Source organism: Coloeus monedula (genome assembly GCF_965178545.1).
Source record: "Coloeus monedula genome assembly, chromosome: 4".
In the NCBI taxonomy this organism is placed as follows: domain Eukaryota; kingdom Metazoa; phylum Chordata; class Aves; order Passeriformes; family Corvidae; genus Coloeus; species Coloeus monedula.
The window spans coordinates 9,203,158-9,218,475 of record NC_138784.1 but is presented as its reverse complement, the minus strand read 5'-3'; the positions used below and the strand labels follow the sequence as shown (position 1 = coordinate 9,218,475).

At 40.0% G+C, this 15,318-nt stretch overlaps 1 protein-coding gene across 1 annotated transcript in view; it reads right to left on the bottom strand.

Moving 5' to 3' along the window:
* FBLN1 (fibulin 1) overlaps positions 1-15,318 on the bottom strand; it is a 77,174-nt gene that overhangs the window by 16,942 nt on the left and 44,914 nt on the right. Inside the window, exons 15-16 of the mRNA XM_082280420.1 lie at positions 4,206-4,348; positions 2,221-2,352 (exon numbers count right to left, since the gene is read on the bottom strand). Coding sequence (XP_082136546.1) covers positions 2,221-2,352; positions 4,206-4,348 — 275 coding nt within the window. The remainder of the gene's footprint in view (positions 1-2,220; positions 2,353-4,205; positions 4,349-15,318) is intronic.

Genomic DNA, 15,318 nt, shown 5'->3' with positions numbered 1-15,318 from the left:
TCTTGTAATTCTTTTCCTGATTTTTTCCATATACTCTTATGCATTTCATCACGCTCTGAACTAGTCTGTGTCTTTTCTTTAACAGAAAAAAAAAACAACCAACAAGAAGCTTACTGTAGAAATTTTCAATCTTTTCTCTTGTAGAGAAAATTAGTCTTGTAAAAAAAAGATATCTGGTGATCTAATTTCCATTAGCAGACAAGATAGCTTTGATATTCTGGTCATTTCTCCTGAAATAGTACAACAGAATGAAACATGCTTCTTGTTACTTTTACCAATGCATTTATGATTTATTATCAAAATAATGTATTCTTTCTATATAGGCAGCAAAAAGAGATTAAAAAGTATGTAGTAAAAAAAAAGATTAAAAAATATGCAACATGGATCCCAGAGGCATATGTGGTCATTGAACATGATGGCCCAGGTGTGCTCTCCCAGAAGCGCATAAATTGCTGTTTGCAACAAGTTGGAACATTGTAATTGCAGAAAGATTCCTGAAAACCCAGCTGTTACTGGCCTAGCTGGACATTTGCTCTGCTAGAGTTGCTATGTTCCCCACAATTCTGACATCCCTGTACCTTAGTGGGATAACCACTAAAGCTTTCTGATACTGTCTGTACCCTTCATGGTTTTCCTCCCTTACACAAACCCATCACTTTCTTTACAAAAGGGACTCACTTTGTGACCTCTCATGGACTAGGATCCCACCTTATTTGTCTTGAAAACTTCCCAGCACTTTTTAGGGAAACACCTAACATTCTGATTATTAATAATAATAAAAATTATATTATGATGAGAGCAGCAGAACTGCTGCCAGCAGAATTATTTGCAATCCTAATATCACACATACAATGTGCTGTCCTGAACCTCTGCCCCTCCAGGTAATATCAGCTGGGGGGTTGTTTTGATTTTCCTTTTCCAGTTCTGCTGGAGGCATTTTTCTTTGCAGCTTCCATTCATTAATCTCAAAGTACTTCTACATAGAGGAATTAATTAAGAGTCTTACACACAAGAATTAATTAAGACAGTAGTAGGCATGTTTTATCATCTCCATGTTGCACAGGGGGAACTGAGGTGAAGAAAGAGTTACCCAATTCTTTCACAGACCTGGGAATATACTTGGGCAAGTATCATATTTTCTCAATTCAGCGTATAAGAACATCCTTTCTTTCTTTACAAAGTGAGGAAAACAATCCAGTTTACCAAGTAAAATACCACTGACACACAGTCCTGTTCTTCAAAATGGAAACACTTCCCTCAGGCAAATACCTTGGCCAGTCGAATTTCCAAACACATCCTTCTTTCTTATTTCAGACAAAAAGAAGCACACGGCATGAAAAGCAAACTACTGTAACTCCTGTGGGATCTGATAACATTTATACTCTGCTAAAGAATTGCTCCAATACCTGAAATCTGTAATCTTATCATCCTGTTTTAACAGACTCTCCCTTTTTCTCAGCATTCACATGTATACTTCTGTTTGATCAAGAAAGAAATAGAAACCTAATGACTTAGGATTTTTATCTACAGTCCATAAAACCTTTGCAGAGCTGATGCTATGCTATCCTGCTTCTGAAATGCACCAGTGCCACCTTCAGACCACATGAAATAGGGCTTTTTCACAACCCTCCATATGAAAGCTGCAGTGATTTTTCTTTTCCTCCAGACAAGTCCTGCTGAAGCACATGTATGAACCTGAGCAGAATCTGCACATTCACATACCGAAGCACAAATATTCACTGGGAACAGTGGTCCTTTATTTTCATAAATAAACATTAATAAAGAGCAATGAAATAGTGCTTTTTAATACCTGGCATAAGAATCCCAGTGTATTCCCCTGCCACCGCCTGAGCAGCTCCCATTGGGCAGAACAGCACATCAGCTAAGACCTGCTCCTGCCCTCCACCTTAACATTATTTGCCAACTGCTCCTGGTTACATTAGGTCCCTCATCATTTCAAAACTAAGCCGTTTGCATTTTTAGTTAGAGCCAGTTCTGAAAAAAAAGTTAAAATACTTCTCAAAAGCAAAGAATAGGCCTCTGGTATTTTGAATAAAAAATTGTCTGTGATATTAATTCAAATTACACATTTTGGACTGAAGAATATGAAATCAACACTGTCTTGAAAATCAAGGTAGAAATTAATTACTTGAGTTAATTTCTTTGACCTTATCCTACAGTATAGTTGAGAGAAGAAAGCAGGCAGAAAACACTACTCACCCACTGTCATACCATCCATGTAACGCTTGATGATATCAAAGGAGTCTCTTAAATTTCCTTCTGTAATGTCAAATATGATATCTGCCTGGTTGGCCGGATATGTAGGTGTGATGGCACGAAGAAAAATAATCTCTGCAAGTAAAGAGTATCACAGAATGCACTGACAAGTATCTGAAAACATTACTGAAGAATCCAACAGAGTTTGGTCCAAAACGTCTTGTCCTCAAAGTTGGTGGAGGACATTCCCGTCCTTTACCACTCCCAGTTTGTCCTTTAAAATGGAAAGGCAGAAGATCTAAGGGAAGCGAGGATTTGGATAGATTTATTTTCTCCTCCTATTTCCACCATCCAAGCGCCTGAAGCCAAAACACTCTTACTTTTAAAATCCAAAAAGACTGCTCTTAAAAAGCCAATCAGATTTCCAGCATGTACGCAAAGAGGACAACATCAAGGATCCACAGGCTGGGCTAAGGAAGGGACCAAACAGATAAACCTCTCCACTCTGATTCCCCTAGGCAGTTACACAAAGTATTGCCATTACAAATTAAAGAGTCCTTTGGAGTACTGGAGGCGGTGTTTAGGTTTAAAAGTAAAAGTGAGATTATTTTCAAGTCCCTTGTGAGGGATGGAGGTATTATTACTCTCATTATTATCCTCACTCTACAGATGATGAAACTAGGCTTGGAGCTGTAAGAATTCACCTGAGGCCATGCACTGAATTACAGTTTACGTCTTCTGGGCTTCAGTAGTAATCTCAGATCACTAGGTCTCATCTCCTTTTATTAAAACACGAGGATGGACTGATGAGGTTTGGGAAGCATCCTGGGCCAAATCCTTAGCTCTGCTGCCAGTACACCTGGTGAAGCTGAAGGGGTGTGTATGGGAGCAGAAGTGGCCATGGGGCATTTCTCCATTCCTGGTGAAGCAGGGCCAGCCAAGGCCTGAAACAGGCCTGACAAAACCTACAGGAGCTCTACATCAGTGGTTAAATTGTTCCTGTTCGGGCAAGGACTGGGATGTCTCTTTCCCCACTCCAGCCTGGTGCAGAGGGGAAGAATCAGCTTTGGCTTTCATTTAGGACAACTTTCTGAAACAGCAAGTCTGAGACTGTGGGTACATCAGAAATGAGGATTTAGGGCCTTTAGAAACCCCTACAAAATAACCTTTCTTACCTCCATGCCCTTCTCTCTGTGTCTGTGCCACTCAGTAAGGTGCTGAGAGCAGCAGGGCTGCAGGCAGTCATCCCACTGATGGATGCATTGCCAGAAAATCCATACAAATGGCAAGGAGCAAAAACTGGCTCTTGATCTGTAAGTTTTTCGTTTTTATGTGAACTGAGAAAGTGAGTGTGATCCTTATGAAACTCCAGGACTTACAAATTCTCAGGTACTGTAGAGGACAGCCACTCACTTGGGTGCTTTTTGAAATTCTTGTCTTAAAAACTTTCTGCCCTGTCTTTGGAATTTCTCTTCCTTTAATCTATAACAAACAACACTTTGTTCATAGGTCAAAAATCAGCCAGTCACAGATCATATACTCAATATAATTTATTTTGTGATTAATGTCTCCATGTAAGGTTTTTATTCTTGGAACAAGTCACCTGTCAGTTGCAAACAACTGGTCATAGACAGATGAGAGAAATATATTGAGTACCTTGTTTATACAGCAAAACCTACAAACAAGGGAAGAAAAAATGTCATGGGGCATATGGCTATTGTGTGAGTAAATGTAGTACGTGGGAATTCAGAGTCAGTATTTCCTTAGACTGGGAAGCGGTATGAGTTAGAGATCAGAATTATTTTCTTTCCTCCGTAAAATTAAAACTCCTGGATATCCAAGGTTTTAATTAAATGAATAGTACCCTATAATTTGGAGCTGTGCAAACGTTTACTGCACCGGTAGCGAGTCTGGCTTTAGGCAAGGATTTCCGGTGGAGGTTTTATATGTTGTAGTCTATTAAATGGAACAAGGAACAAACCACTTACCTTCGGGTCTTGTAAATTCTCTGAACGTGGGCAGTGAAATGACAGTGTGGGAAATTGTGTGGACTGGATCCAGCAGACAGCTGACATCATTTGGTCGACAAGACTTAATGCAACGGATGGTATCTGTCTTTTCTAGTCTGACACTAAGAGAAACCAAAAAGAGATTCATATATAGACTGAATATTAAATACTTTGTGTTTTGCAATCTAGGGAGCAACTGTAGTTGATATAAGCGTTGATTCTTCATCTCACAAACTTAGACAAATGCGTATCATCAGAACTTTATGACCCCTGAAGAACTTGGTTTGGCTCAGACTTGCAGTCAAAACCCCTTCAAACCCAGTTTTTCAAGCCAGGCATGTGAAAACAAGGAGAACTGTAGTGCCCAAGATGCCATGCAATGTCCCTTTCCAAGGACAAACAGGACCAAACAATGAGACCCATACCTTCAGCTGGCCTGGTCTCAGCAATTTCAGTGGAGCCACATTTACTTGCACAAGCCTTTTTTACTCAGTCATATAAAGCAGACAGAATCGTTTCCATTTTAGAAAAATCTGGCATAAATATGTAAAGGGCCAACTTTCATGATTTTCAGTGTAGCAAGGACCAGAAGAGCCTTTTTAAAGTCTGTTTTTTCATACCCTCCCTTTCCATCTGAGAGAACTGAGAAAACAGAGAGGAATGGAAACAACGGGAGGAAAAAAGTTAACCACATTATTTAAAACCTCAAAGGTTGAATTCTGAGTTTGGGGAAATGGTAAGGGTCATTTCATATTCCATCTCAACCAGCTGCTCATTCGGCCTTGAAAGTCTATTAAAAAGCTAAATGACTTCTCACCCTTGTCCACTAGAGTGAATTTAAAGTCACTTACAGTTCAAGAACTTCACACAATGCGCGCTCTGTGTTCATGAGAGATGAAAGAGCTGTGCTAGGACTTAAAATGTGACTAAGCCCCACAAATGATGTCAACTTTGACCTGCCCATTTCTACATATTTCTAAGTGGAAAAAGAAAATACTGCAGTGTCAGAGGGGGGGAATTAAAAGATTAAAAGTGAGAAAAAATTACTGAGTTAAAGGGAAACAAAAAAAGGAAAGATTTAGTTTGTTATATACCTCTAAAAACAAACAGTTCTTGCTCTTTTCAAACGTGTGATTCCAGTCCAAACCATCTTTTTTCAGGTGTTTATGGCTTTATTAATAATCAATATATCAGTAACATCTTATTACATGCTCTCTACCTCTGCTCATCAAAGAAAATTAAGCCAAACATGTTGATACTGTATGAAGCTAAAATAAGGGGAAAACACGAATCAACATCAAGGAACACATGCTTCAACAGATGCGAACTGGCACAGTCCACAGGGAGGCAACAGAGCTGAGTTAATAAACACCAACTGAGCCTGGTATTCACACCCTGTACTCGCTGCTTTGACACTGGCCAGGAGACACAGGCCAGAAAAGACCTTTTACTTCCTGCCATTATCTGTGTACAAAATCTTGTCATTTCCTAGACACCTCACTTATGAACAGTAGCTTGCATGACTTATTTTGGGACACTGTTACTGATGAAGTACTGTTAGAATACATAGAACATCCTACATTTCTGTAGCTGTATTTAGATAATAGAATTTGTATGCAAAAAACATTGTGGTGGGAATGTCTCAGGCAGTCAGTAGTGGTTTGCTTTTGCTTCTTCCTGGGAATAAAAGGGAGCTTTACTCTCAACTTCAGCTGGAACAAAAGGCAAATACAAATATTTCTGAAATTCTTAGCCAATAAAGCCATAATTTTGTGTAAGATGAAGTCCTAAGCAAGATTTGTATTCATGATTCTCACCTGTGAAATAAAGCCTTCTGACATGACTTTGGTACAGATCAGAGGATCTCAATGGTCACAAGTGAATTGTGTTAGTTCTCATCAAAACTGAGTTTCTAGATCCATCCAGCTCATAACCACGTGTGAAAGATGTCTGTGTCCATTCTATTTCTTTGCACCTTTTGTCTCTCCTCTTACAAATCCCACTAACCTTTTTTTTTTTTTTTTTTTGCATGCTCTGTCCACATTGCTAAACTGGAATTTGTTTTTTCATTATACTCACTCTCTGATCTCCTTTCTTTTACTATCCCTGCTAATTGCCTCATGCCAGCATATCCAAAGTGCAGTCGATAACACTTTGTTCTCTCACTGCTTCATCTCCAAACTGGAATAACTTCTCTCACAACTAAAATCTATTTAAAATCCTGATATTTGCTATAAATTATATGCTCTGTTCTCATAATACTTTATCATTTTGTCCTTACACATCACCTTTGCATTTCATCTTCTGATTAGATGATATTTTTCTTTTTGCTCATGTTCTCCTACAATGGGGACTGTGACTGACAAAAGTTTCTTCCACGGTGCTGAGAATTTTTTTACTTGAACCTTTCCTTCAAGTTTTCTGCCTCTAGCACGAATTACAGGTTTGGAGCTGATCTTTCCGCTAGGCATTTTCATTTAAAGAGAAGAAAGTAAAAAAACAGCTGAGTTGCTCTGATTATTTCCTAAGTGTAATTTTTTCTTTCTTCTAGGGTCCTGGTACAATTCCTTTTCATATTCTCTGTTAGATTCAGTGAATAAGTTCTTTGGACTGGGAGCTGTGATTTCATTTTCATTTGGAAAATATAAATAGCACTGTGTAATTACATATGTGCTCCTGAAAGTCCCAGTGACACTGCAGCGTTCAAGCATTTAACACAGGGGAATGTGAGCTCTGTGCTCTTGAATTCCTTGCTAAATACAATTAATGTGGTAGCATTTTACAACACTGAGGGCCAAGTTCTCAAACCCTCTTCTTTTTCTGCCAAAAAAAAAAAATATATTAATGTTTGCAAAAATGAAGTTTATTTTTGAATATTTATCCTACTTCATTATGGCCTCATAATGAACTGTTAGCCAGAGGGCATTTACATATAAGCATCTTCTGCAGCAGTAATAAACCCCATCAGCTCAAGTAGCATGGGCTTGTGTTCTCAGTATTTAAACCTGGGACTCTATCCCCACTGGCAACTTCTGGCAGCTTTTATAAGGATGTGTCAACAGGCTTATTAAACACTGGCATTCCTTATGAGACTTGAACTCCTGTCAGCCAGCTGGGCTAAACTTTGCCTTGGGGAACATGTAATTCTCTGGCAGAGTGCTGCGATCATGCCCTGATCCAGGCGTTGGCTGATGATGAGTTGAGAGCCTGCAGCTTCCAGCTAATGGAGTAATTCCTTGTGCTCAGGTGATTAATGCTTGTGATCTTGGTTTAGAAGGTTCCCAGTTTCTACCCTTGTACCCTGACTGTGCTGTCAGCACTTACATTGTGAGGTATTTTTTCTATAGGTGCATTGACATGGAATATTCCCTGTTCTTCTACAGAATGACTGTTCTGCCTGTGTAATGAGCAGCAGATAACTGAGCCCAGGGTGGTGTTGAACATTAATTTTTGGATCATACCTCTGGGACTGAGCTTCTAATATTTATCAACACAAGGATTGTTGTAATTAAATCCTCTTCCAGCTCAGAAAAAAAAAAAAAAGAATTCCAAAGAAATTCCAGTTTTATTGTCTACATTATTCCTGACTGCCTAGAAATAAACTAAGAAAGGCAAAATAAAGGAAGAAAGATTTGGATATTGGAATTCTGACCGACTTTTCAGGGCACCTATGGTTTGGTTTGATGGTGGTTGTGGGTAAAGTCTTTAATGTTCAAAATTTATCAGCTTTAATATGAAAGCTGGAGAGACGAAAGTGTTATGAGACAAATCAAATATCTTTTTCAAATGTTCCTATAGATGGTAACATTTCAAGATATAGCCTGTGAAACAGAAAGGAGCTCTCTGCTATTAGCTGAATGCTGTTATGAAGTTGATTGTTCTGCTGTCATTAGTTTTTCCATTCAGCAAAAATTCCACAAAAAAAAAGATGAAATACCTCTCAAATAAATGTTCTTTAGAGGAGATTCGCTTTTGTACAATCCTTAGAAGTTAGAACTGGGATCTGTCCCTGGTGGAAATCAGCATTAGCTCACGGGATACAACAGAGCAACGATAAATAGGACAGCTTGAGAATCTGGCTGCACATTTTTATACTGACATGCGCTGGGGCACCTCAGGGGTCCTAAGGGTCCAAGTTATGCCCTTTTAACAGATTTTCAGAAAATTTGCCCCATAAGCGATGAAATTTTCTAGAGATGTCTCAGTTGAGACAGCTCAAAATAGGTACCTATTTCCTTTGGAAAATTTAGACCTAAACATATGTAACTGTGTACGATCAGATGACTCCCCTACTGTGTGAATTTACAGCTTTCAGTCCTCAGTATGTTCAGCTAATGAACTCTTAGACACCAACTTCTGCTTTGTATAATGATGCAGAGTACACAGAATAATCTCCATGAATTAAGATGTTCAGTTACAGGAGAAAGTGGAAAACTGTAATGATGATGACAAATAAAATGCAAGTGCAGCATGCAACAGATGAACTAAAACTTTATTAAAATTGGGGGGAAAGCTACTCTTGGAAGGAAAAGAGTAGCCAATGATGACTGTAAATTAGGGATCAAAGCTGTGCAGAGACAAAGATAAAAAGTTTGGCAATAGATGTGTTGACAGTTCCATGGCGGGAAAGTTGCATTTGAATTGTCAGAAGAAGATCTCTGGGCTCTGTGATTTGACGCTGCATGACCACAAGGCCACTGTGGTTGTTCACTTTTTTTGTGGTGAAAAACCCCTCCTGGTTCCCGCTGATGATGGACAGCTGAATTTTATCCCCAGGGACAGCATTAGAAGGACCCATGCGGAAAATGTCGGTGGGTACTTGAATGTTGGTAGGAAAAGAGAGGTGATAGTAGGTTATTCTCAGAGGCAGGCTCTGGCACTCCTTATTTTCATTACAAGGCAAGCGCTCACAGCGACTGCAAGAAAAGTGAGAACACAAGACAAGAGGAAGGTTAGTGCACATTTAGCAAGTGGGAGGGGAGAGCAAGGGCAGTGGGGGTGGGAAAAGATAGGCTGACTTGCATCCTGTATCCATTCTTCAGCCTGGCACCTCACTCATATTGCAAATGGACATGTATTCAATAAGGATGAACTTGTCTGCAGCTGGAGCTTTGGGAGAAGCGTTGCCATTGTCAGAAGTGTTGCCCTTGCTCTGCATGCACAGATGGATCAAGTCTGGCACCTCAGCAGGGGTGAGAGTTTATTTGCATTTACGTCAGCCAAGCTCTCCTAGGGAAAACACTGGCACTTTTTTCCCCTCCAAGTTTTATTCTTTTGCCGGTTGGACATATGTTCAGTAAAGGAAGAGATTCTAAGTGGTTAGGGAGTTGTCTGTGTCCTACTTGGGATGTCTGGCTGTATTTTTAGACTGAGTAAAGTATTCTGAAAACCATGAATTTCCAAGGAGTTGGTCTCTGAAGACAGACCTTTTCCTGCTGATACAGCACAGTATTCCTCTGTACTATCAGGAGAACCAACCTGAGTCAGTCTAACACCCATCTAGGCAAGCCCTGAAAACAAGATCCAATGGCCTGATGTCTCCAGCATGTGTCCTACACATTCAGTCCCCTCTTACATAGTTCTAAGTCATGGGAATGATTCTGGTGAGAGAGGAATTTGCCTTCTGCTCTTTCATTCCCTTAGCACTGTGTCCCAGTGAAAATCCAGAGCACTAGCAAGAGATCACCCATACAGGGTGGCAGGGAAAACCAAACCTCTACATTAGCAGTCACAATCGTCATGCGTTTTGTTCCTAAGAGAAGTGATCTCTGTCCAGAAAAATACGGTAGACAGCTATGGACATCCAAGTCACTGCTGTTAAAGAGTGTTACAGTTTACCAGCATATTAATGAAGATCTGACAAGTCATGGTACCTGGTGGGTTTGAGAAGTGTGTAAAGGATTGCAAACTGGGTAAGTTCGTATGCATTTCAGATTAAAGATATGCCCAAGTCACCACAGAGGTATCAAAACATCCTTTCAGGCAGGTATGTGGAAGTAAAGGTATACAATGACAATCTCAGCTGGATGATAACTGTAAAATTTCGTTATGATCAGGTTGAGCATTTAGCTCCAAATTTGCCTCGTGCAAAACTAAAAATCAATTAAATTGTGTGCAAAAGTCTCTCCACTCCAAGCAGTATTTGGTCCATAGGTTGAAGTTTGGAAACTAAACAATTTGCTTCCTTACCAAGAAATGCTCCAGCACAAAAGCATGATTTGCTTCTTACCACCTCAAGTAAATCTTAATGTCCATTTCATTATTTTATTTTGACATGAGTCTGAGCTCCTATCAGGAGTATCTGCTACCAACAGAACTGTGGTTCATAAGCGAGCCCCACTTTGTTGCCAATGCATAGTGATCTGAATTCCAGGAACTTCTCATTATATGCAAAATCAGCGCTTTCAAAAAGACTAATTAAAAGTACCCCCAATTCTTCAATTAATGTGTTTTCTTTTAATACTACCTGCAAACAAAAAGTAGTTCTTTGAAGCAATTCTTTGAAGATTTAAAGGCGTTCTTAATTTTATTCATGTGTTTAAAGATCACATGCAAGTCCTCACAGGATGGACGACTAATTAGGTGTGGATACTCTTGAAGTATTTCCAGGTATGGAGAGTTCTGCATTCTCTTCTGAAATGTCACTAATAACTCCACTAAGGAGAATGACTTGGTGTTGTTGAAATGAGGCTACTTGGTTTTGCTGAAATCGTGGAGCAAGTTGAGACAGTTCATTCCATAGTTGGAAAGGTTTTCTTCAAATACAACTTCTTAGAAGCATGTACATGCTTATGAGCACTTACACTCTCAGAAAGATGCTCTCCCTTATTGTTTTATAGAAGTAAAATACATTTTAAAATTATGGCCAGAATTTTTTAAGAGAACAAAAAAACAAAGCTTCCAGCTTTTGAAGACTTGAAAAAGGATGTTCTGCTGACTCGGAAAGTTATTTGTGAAGATAGATGTGCCTGCGGCTAGGAACTAAAATAATTCAAAATTCATCATCTTTTATCACATGCTTTGCTGGTATACACTGCACGCTGTACTGTAGGTTCAGTTAATGAGCAGTAATTGTTCCATCAAATAACCACAAAGGAGAGATAGCAAATATTACTGCTTTCAAGAACCAGAGTTCATTCCGGGGTCACGTGCCGCAAAGGCAAGAAGCAAAGAGCATTTCAACCGCAGTGTATTCTCTAGGCATTCAGTGGGCAGCAGGAAATCACATGGTGGGGGAATGCAGCAAGCTGCTGCTAACAAGGGAATAGCCCAAGCCCTGAGTGCTGCCCAGCTCCATGGCTCCTTGGGACAGGTGAGCTGCCTGTAGAGCTCCTGTGTCCTGCCACCACTCTGTGAGCCATGGGACAGAGCCAAAGGGCCCAGCAGGAGAGGGGAGTGCTGAGGAGGCAGAAAGTCCTACCAGAGAAAACCAGCCTGGAGCCCAGGGGCAGTTGTATATGTCTTTGCAAACCTCCAAAATCAGGTGCATGGGCTACAAAAGTAAGTGTATACTGCTGCTAATTGCTTATTCCTGAATTTAAATACAGTTATTTTAGCTCACTTACTACTCTGTTCTTTTATGTTTATTTATGTGGCTGAGATACTGGTTTCAAAGAATTACTCCCAGTTTGAATTTCATGTGCCAAACACTGATAAAAGAAAACTAAAAAACTAAAAGGATTCCATTTGTAGATAATAAACGTAACATTTTGTAATAGAAAAACAGGGAAAAAATATTTTGGGCCTTCCCTCACTTTAATTTCTGAGTCAGGTTTTCACTACATTGTGCTTAAAGGAGTTGAGTGATATACAACAATTCCTCATGTACTGAGGGAAAACGAACTTTTATTAGCAAAATTTATGGCTTTGTGATTTACTTCCTATAGGGAAACCAGCTCAACATGCTGAACAACCAACCAAGTTTTATTAGTGAACTATACACTCACTATACATTCTATGCTGTAGATTTCCAGAGCTGTAACAATCTTCCAGGCCTCCTAGAATATATTCCACTGCAAGGCTCGCTCATGCTATCATTGGCGTGCACTTCTTTTCAGCAGGTTGCACCACACCATGAGGTCCAAGTGAGCCATTGCCACACCATGGATCTCAACACTGATGCTGCTAATGATCAGCTGTGCAGGGAAGGTGGTTTTGTCTTAAACAGACCAGAACTTAAAGGGAATGAAACCAACTGATGGTTGGTCTTCATGGACAATTCTTAACCAGAGAAGAATCTGGAGCCCTGCTTCAGGCAAGAAAACAGGATACAGCAGAGTAGTAGAGAGGATGGAACAGCACACTGTATGCTCCTCCTGTCTGGAGATGGGAAGTCTCTAGGACATTTCAAGATGTAGAGGAGACAGAACTCCTTCTCTTTGCCCTCAGCACTGAGCCTTTATGTCCTATCCTTGTCTCCTTCACCTGTCTTTTCTAATCTAGTTTCTTATTATTATTCCCTTTCCTAGCCTACGACCCTTGCTGCTCACACAAATATTTGGCATCAGGACTGTCTACTCAGCCAGTGCCAATCCTCCTCTTCTTGCTTCATTCTCTCCTGGCTGACACTTAGTTCTCTCAGTTTCTACCTCACAGCCCAAGACCTGAAGCACAGATCTTTTCCCTCAGGATCTTTGTGCAGCCATCCCAAATTATTCCTTCCTCTGATGGTCTTCATCCAAATCTGGAATAGAATCATAGGATCATTAAGGATGGAAAATATCTCCAAGACCATCGAGTCCAACCTGTGACCAAGCCCCACCTTGTCACCCAGACCAGAGCACTGAGCGCCACATCCAAGCGTTCCTTGGACACCTCCAGGAATGGAGACTCCACCACCTCCCTGGGCAGCCCCTTCCAATGCCTGACCACCATTTCAGTGCAGAAATTTTCCTGATGTCCTCTTGTCTTGTCACTAGTTCCCTGGAATCAATCACCCTTGACCATAAGGTCCTGACCCCTGTGATTGTTTTCCCCTTTCTAGTTTTACCCCATTTTACCTGCTACCCCTGAAGCATCTCCAAGACTCATTCTCCTCACCTTGACATGCCTTCAGATCCTTCCCTCCTTACATTCAGCCTCCTTATCTCAAAGTATGCATTTTCTTCTTACCAAGTTGACTCCTCTCTCACCCATGCTAGAAACAGCTCACTTATCCACGGAGTTGGGGTTGTCCAGGCAGGCAGTACCTGGCCCAGGACAGACAGACTGGGCTCCTCTCCTGTGGCTTTATGTGGGAGCAGGCTCAGACGGTCTGTGGAGTTGGACCTGCATGTCTCAGACTGCTGTGAAGAGCAATAAGAAGCTCAGGACCACTAAATCAGAAGGAAACTCTTTGTTGCTGGAAGAAAAAGACCTCTCTACTAATAGGAAGAATTAAATTGCAGTGAGGCAGATAGCCAAACACAAAGACAGATTGCTATGAAATCTTTATCATTCAAGGACTTGATGCAAAAGTTAAAGAACTCTCAGAAATACTCCAGGTACATCTGAGCCTAGTTTGGCATACAGGAGGGGATTAAGTTTACCCATCAAGGTCTTCATTCCCTAACGCTTATGGAAAAAAAAGGCTGAATGCAATTTTACAAAGTTTGTAATTTCAAAAGTTTCAGAGGATTTTGGTAAAGGATGACAAAAAAGTGCAAAAGCAATTTCCTGACAAATTTCAGATCTCTGCTCCATAACATGACAGCAAACTATTAAAATAAATTTTTTTAAAAAATCACAAAGATGTCTTTGAGACACACAAACCAGTGTGGTCCTCTCTACACTTGTTCTTGGAAATAGGTGAACTGCTTTGGCTGAAATTTGCCAAAACTTGAGCCTGAGTCAGATACCTGGCATGTAGAATTTCAGCCATTGATGACAATTTGGCAAATTTTAAGGAGTTAAAAACACGTCCTAATAATGATAAGCACCAGGCAACCTTAATAATATGGAGACATGTCTAGAAAACAGAAATACTTCCCCATTTGGCTCAATGCAGGACACATGTCTGACATGTTGCTACAAATGCTTCTTTATCTTTTCTTCTATTTTTCTTGGGTTAAATATTACAAATGTTAAGATTTCAATGCCGTATAAAGAGAAGTTAATTGTTATGCAATTTGAAAACAAAAACTGTTTGGCAAGGCAGTGTAGCAAGTTAAGTTCTATTATGAGAAGCAGTAGATCTTATCTACCCTTCGAAAAATACCAAGCCTATAGACTGATCAATGAAAAACAAAAAGCAGAATTTAAGTAAAAGATAAGGCCTTCAATAAAATTGTTACCATTAAGATCAGGCCAGGCATTTTGCTGTCTTTGGGGAAGATAACACAGACTGTTTCCTCTTGGAGCTTAGAATATCTAAACAGCATCCTGAGGTTTCAGCCCATAGCCTGGGACGATACTGCAATTAATTTACCTCATGGCAATCACCACTGCAACAGCCACCACGCAAAAACCTCTGCTTTAAAGGTATTGGGTAAAGAAGCTTCTGGATCACTGTGTGCTGTTGCCTGTACATAAGGATTTTAAGGAAAAATAAGAATAAAGAAACTTGGATTTACAGAACTAAGGCTTATTAAATCATAGCTATTCCAAAGAAAACAATGGGGAACAGGGTAAAAAAAATTCCTGAGGTGCCAACTTGAGGGGAATGGAAAAATACATTGTCTTTCTTACGATGTGCCAAGTTGGTAAAACTGGAATGTGTTTTGAATAAAAAGGAGAGAAAAAATGGTATCTGTACTAGATGTGATGTTATAAGAAGCCAACTACTTTGATTTTAGAGCCTGTGTGAAAAAGCAATTTAAGGTCCTTATCACACAGAATGTAACAAAGATATGCTGGCTATCAGCTCTGCTGGGGTATATATGCAAAACTGAATCAGTCAAGAAGATGCAAAGTAGTTTGGATATAAAAAGGGTGCTAAAGAGCTGTCTTATGAAATTGCTCCCCAGTGAGTGCCAGGTAATCCCACCCATAAATCCTGATTCCGGCACTTTGGTAGAACATTCATATCCTGGCTAAGTATGAGAGAGCCTCTGGAACCCACTGGACTTTGTCAATGGTAATAATGAACTCACATTCTCTTTGCTTTATGCAAACA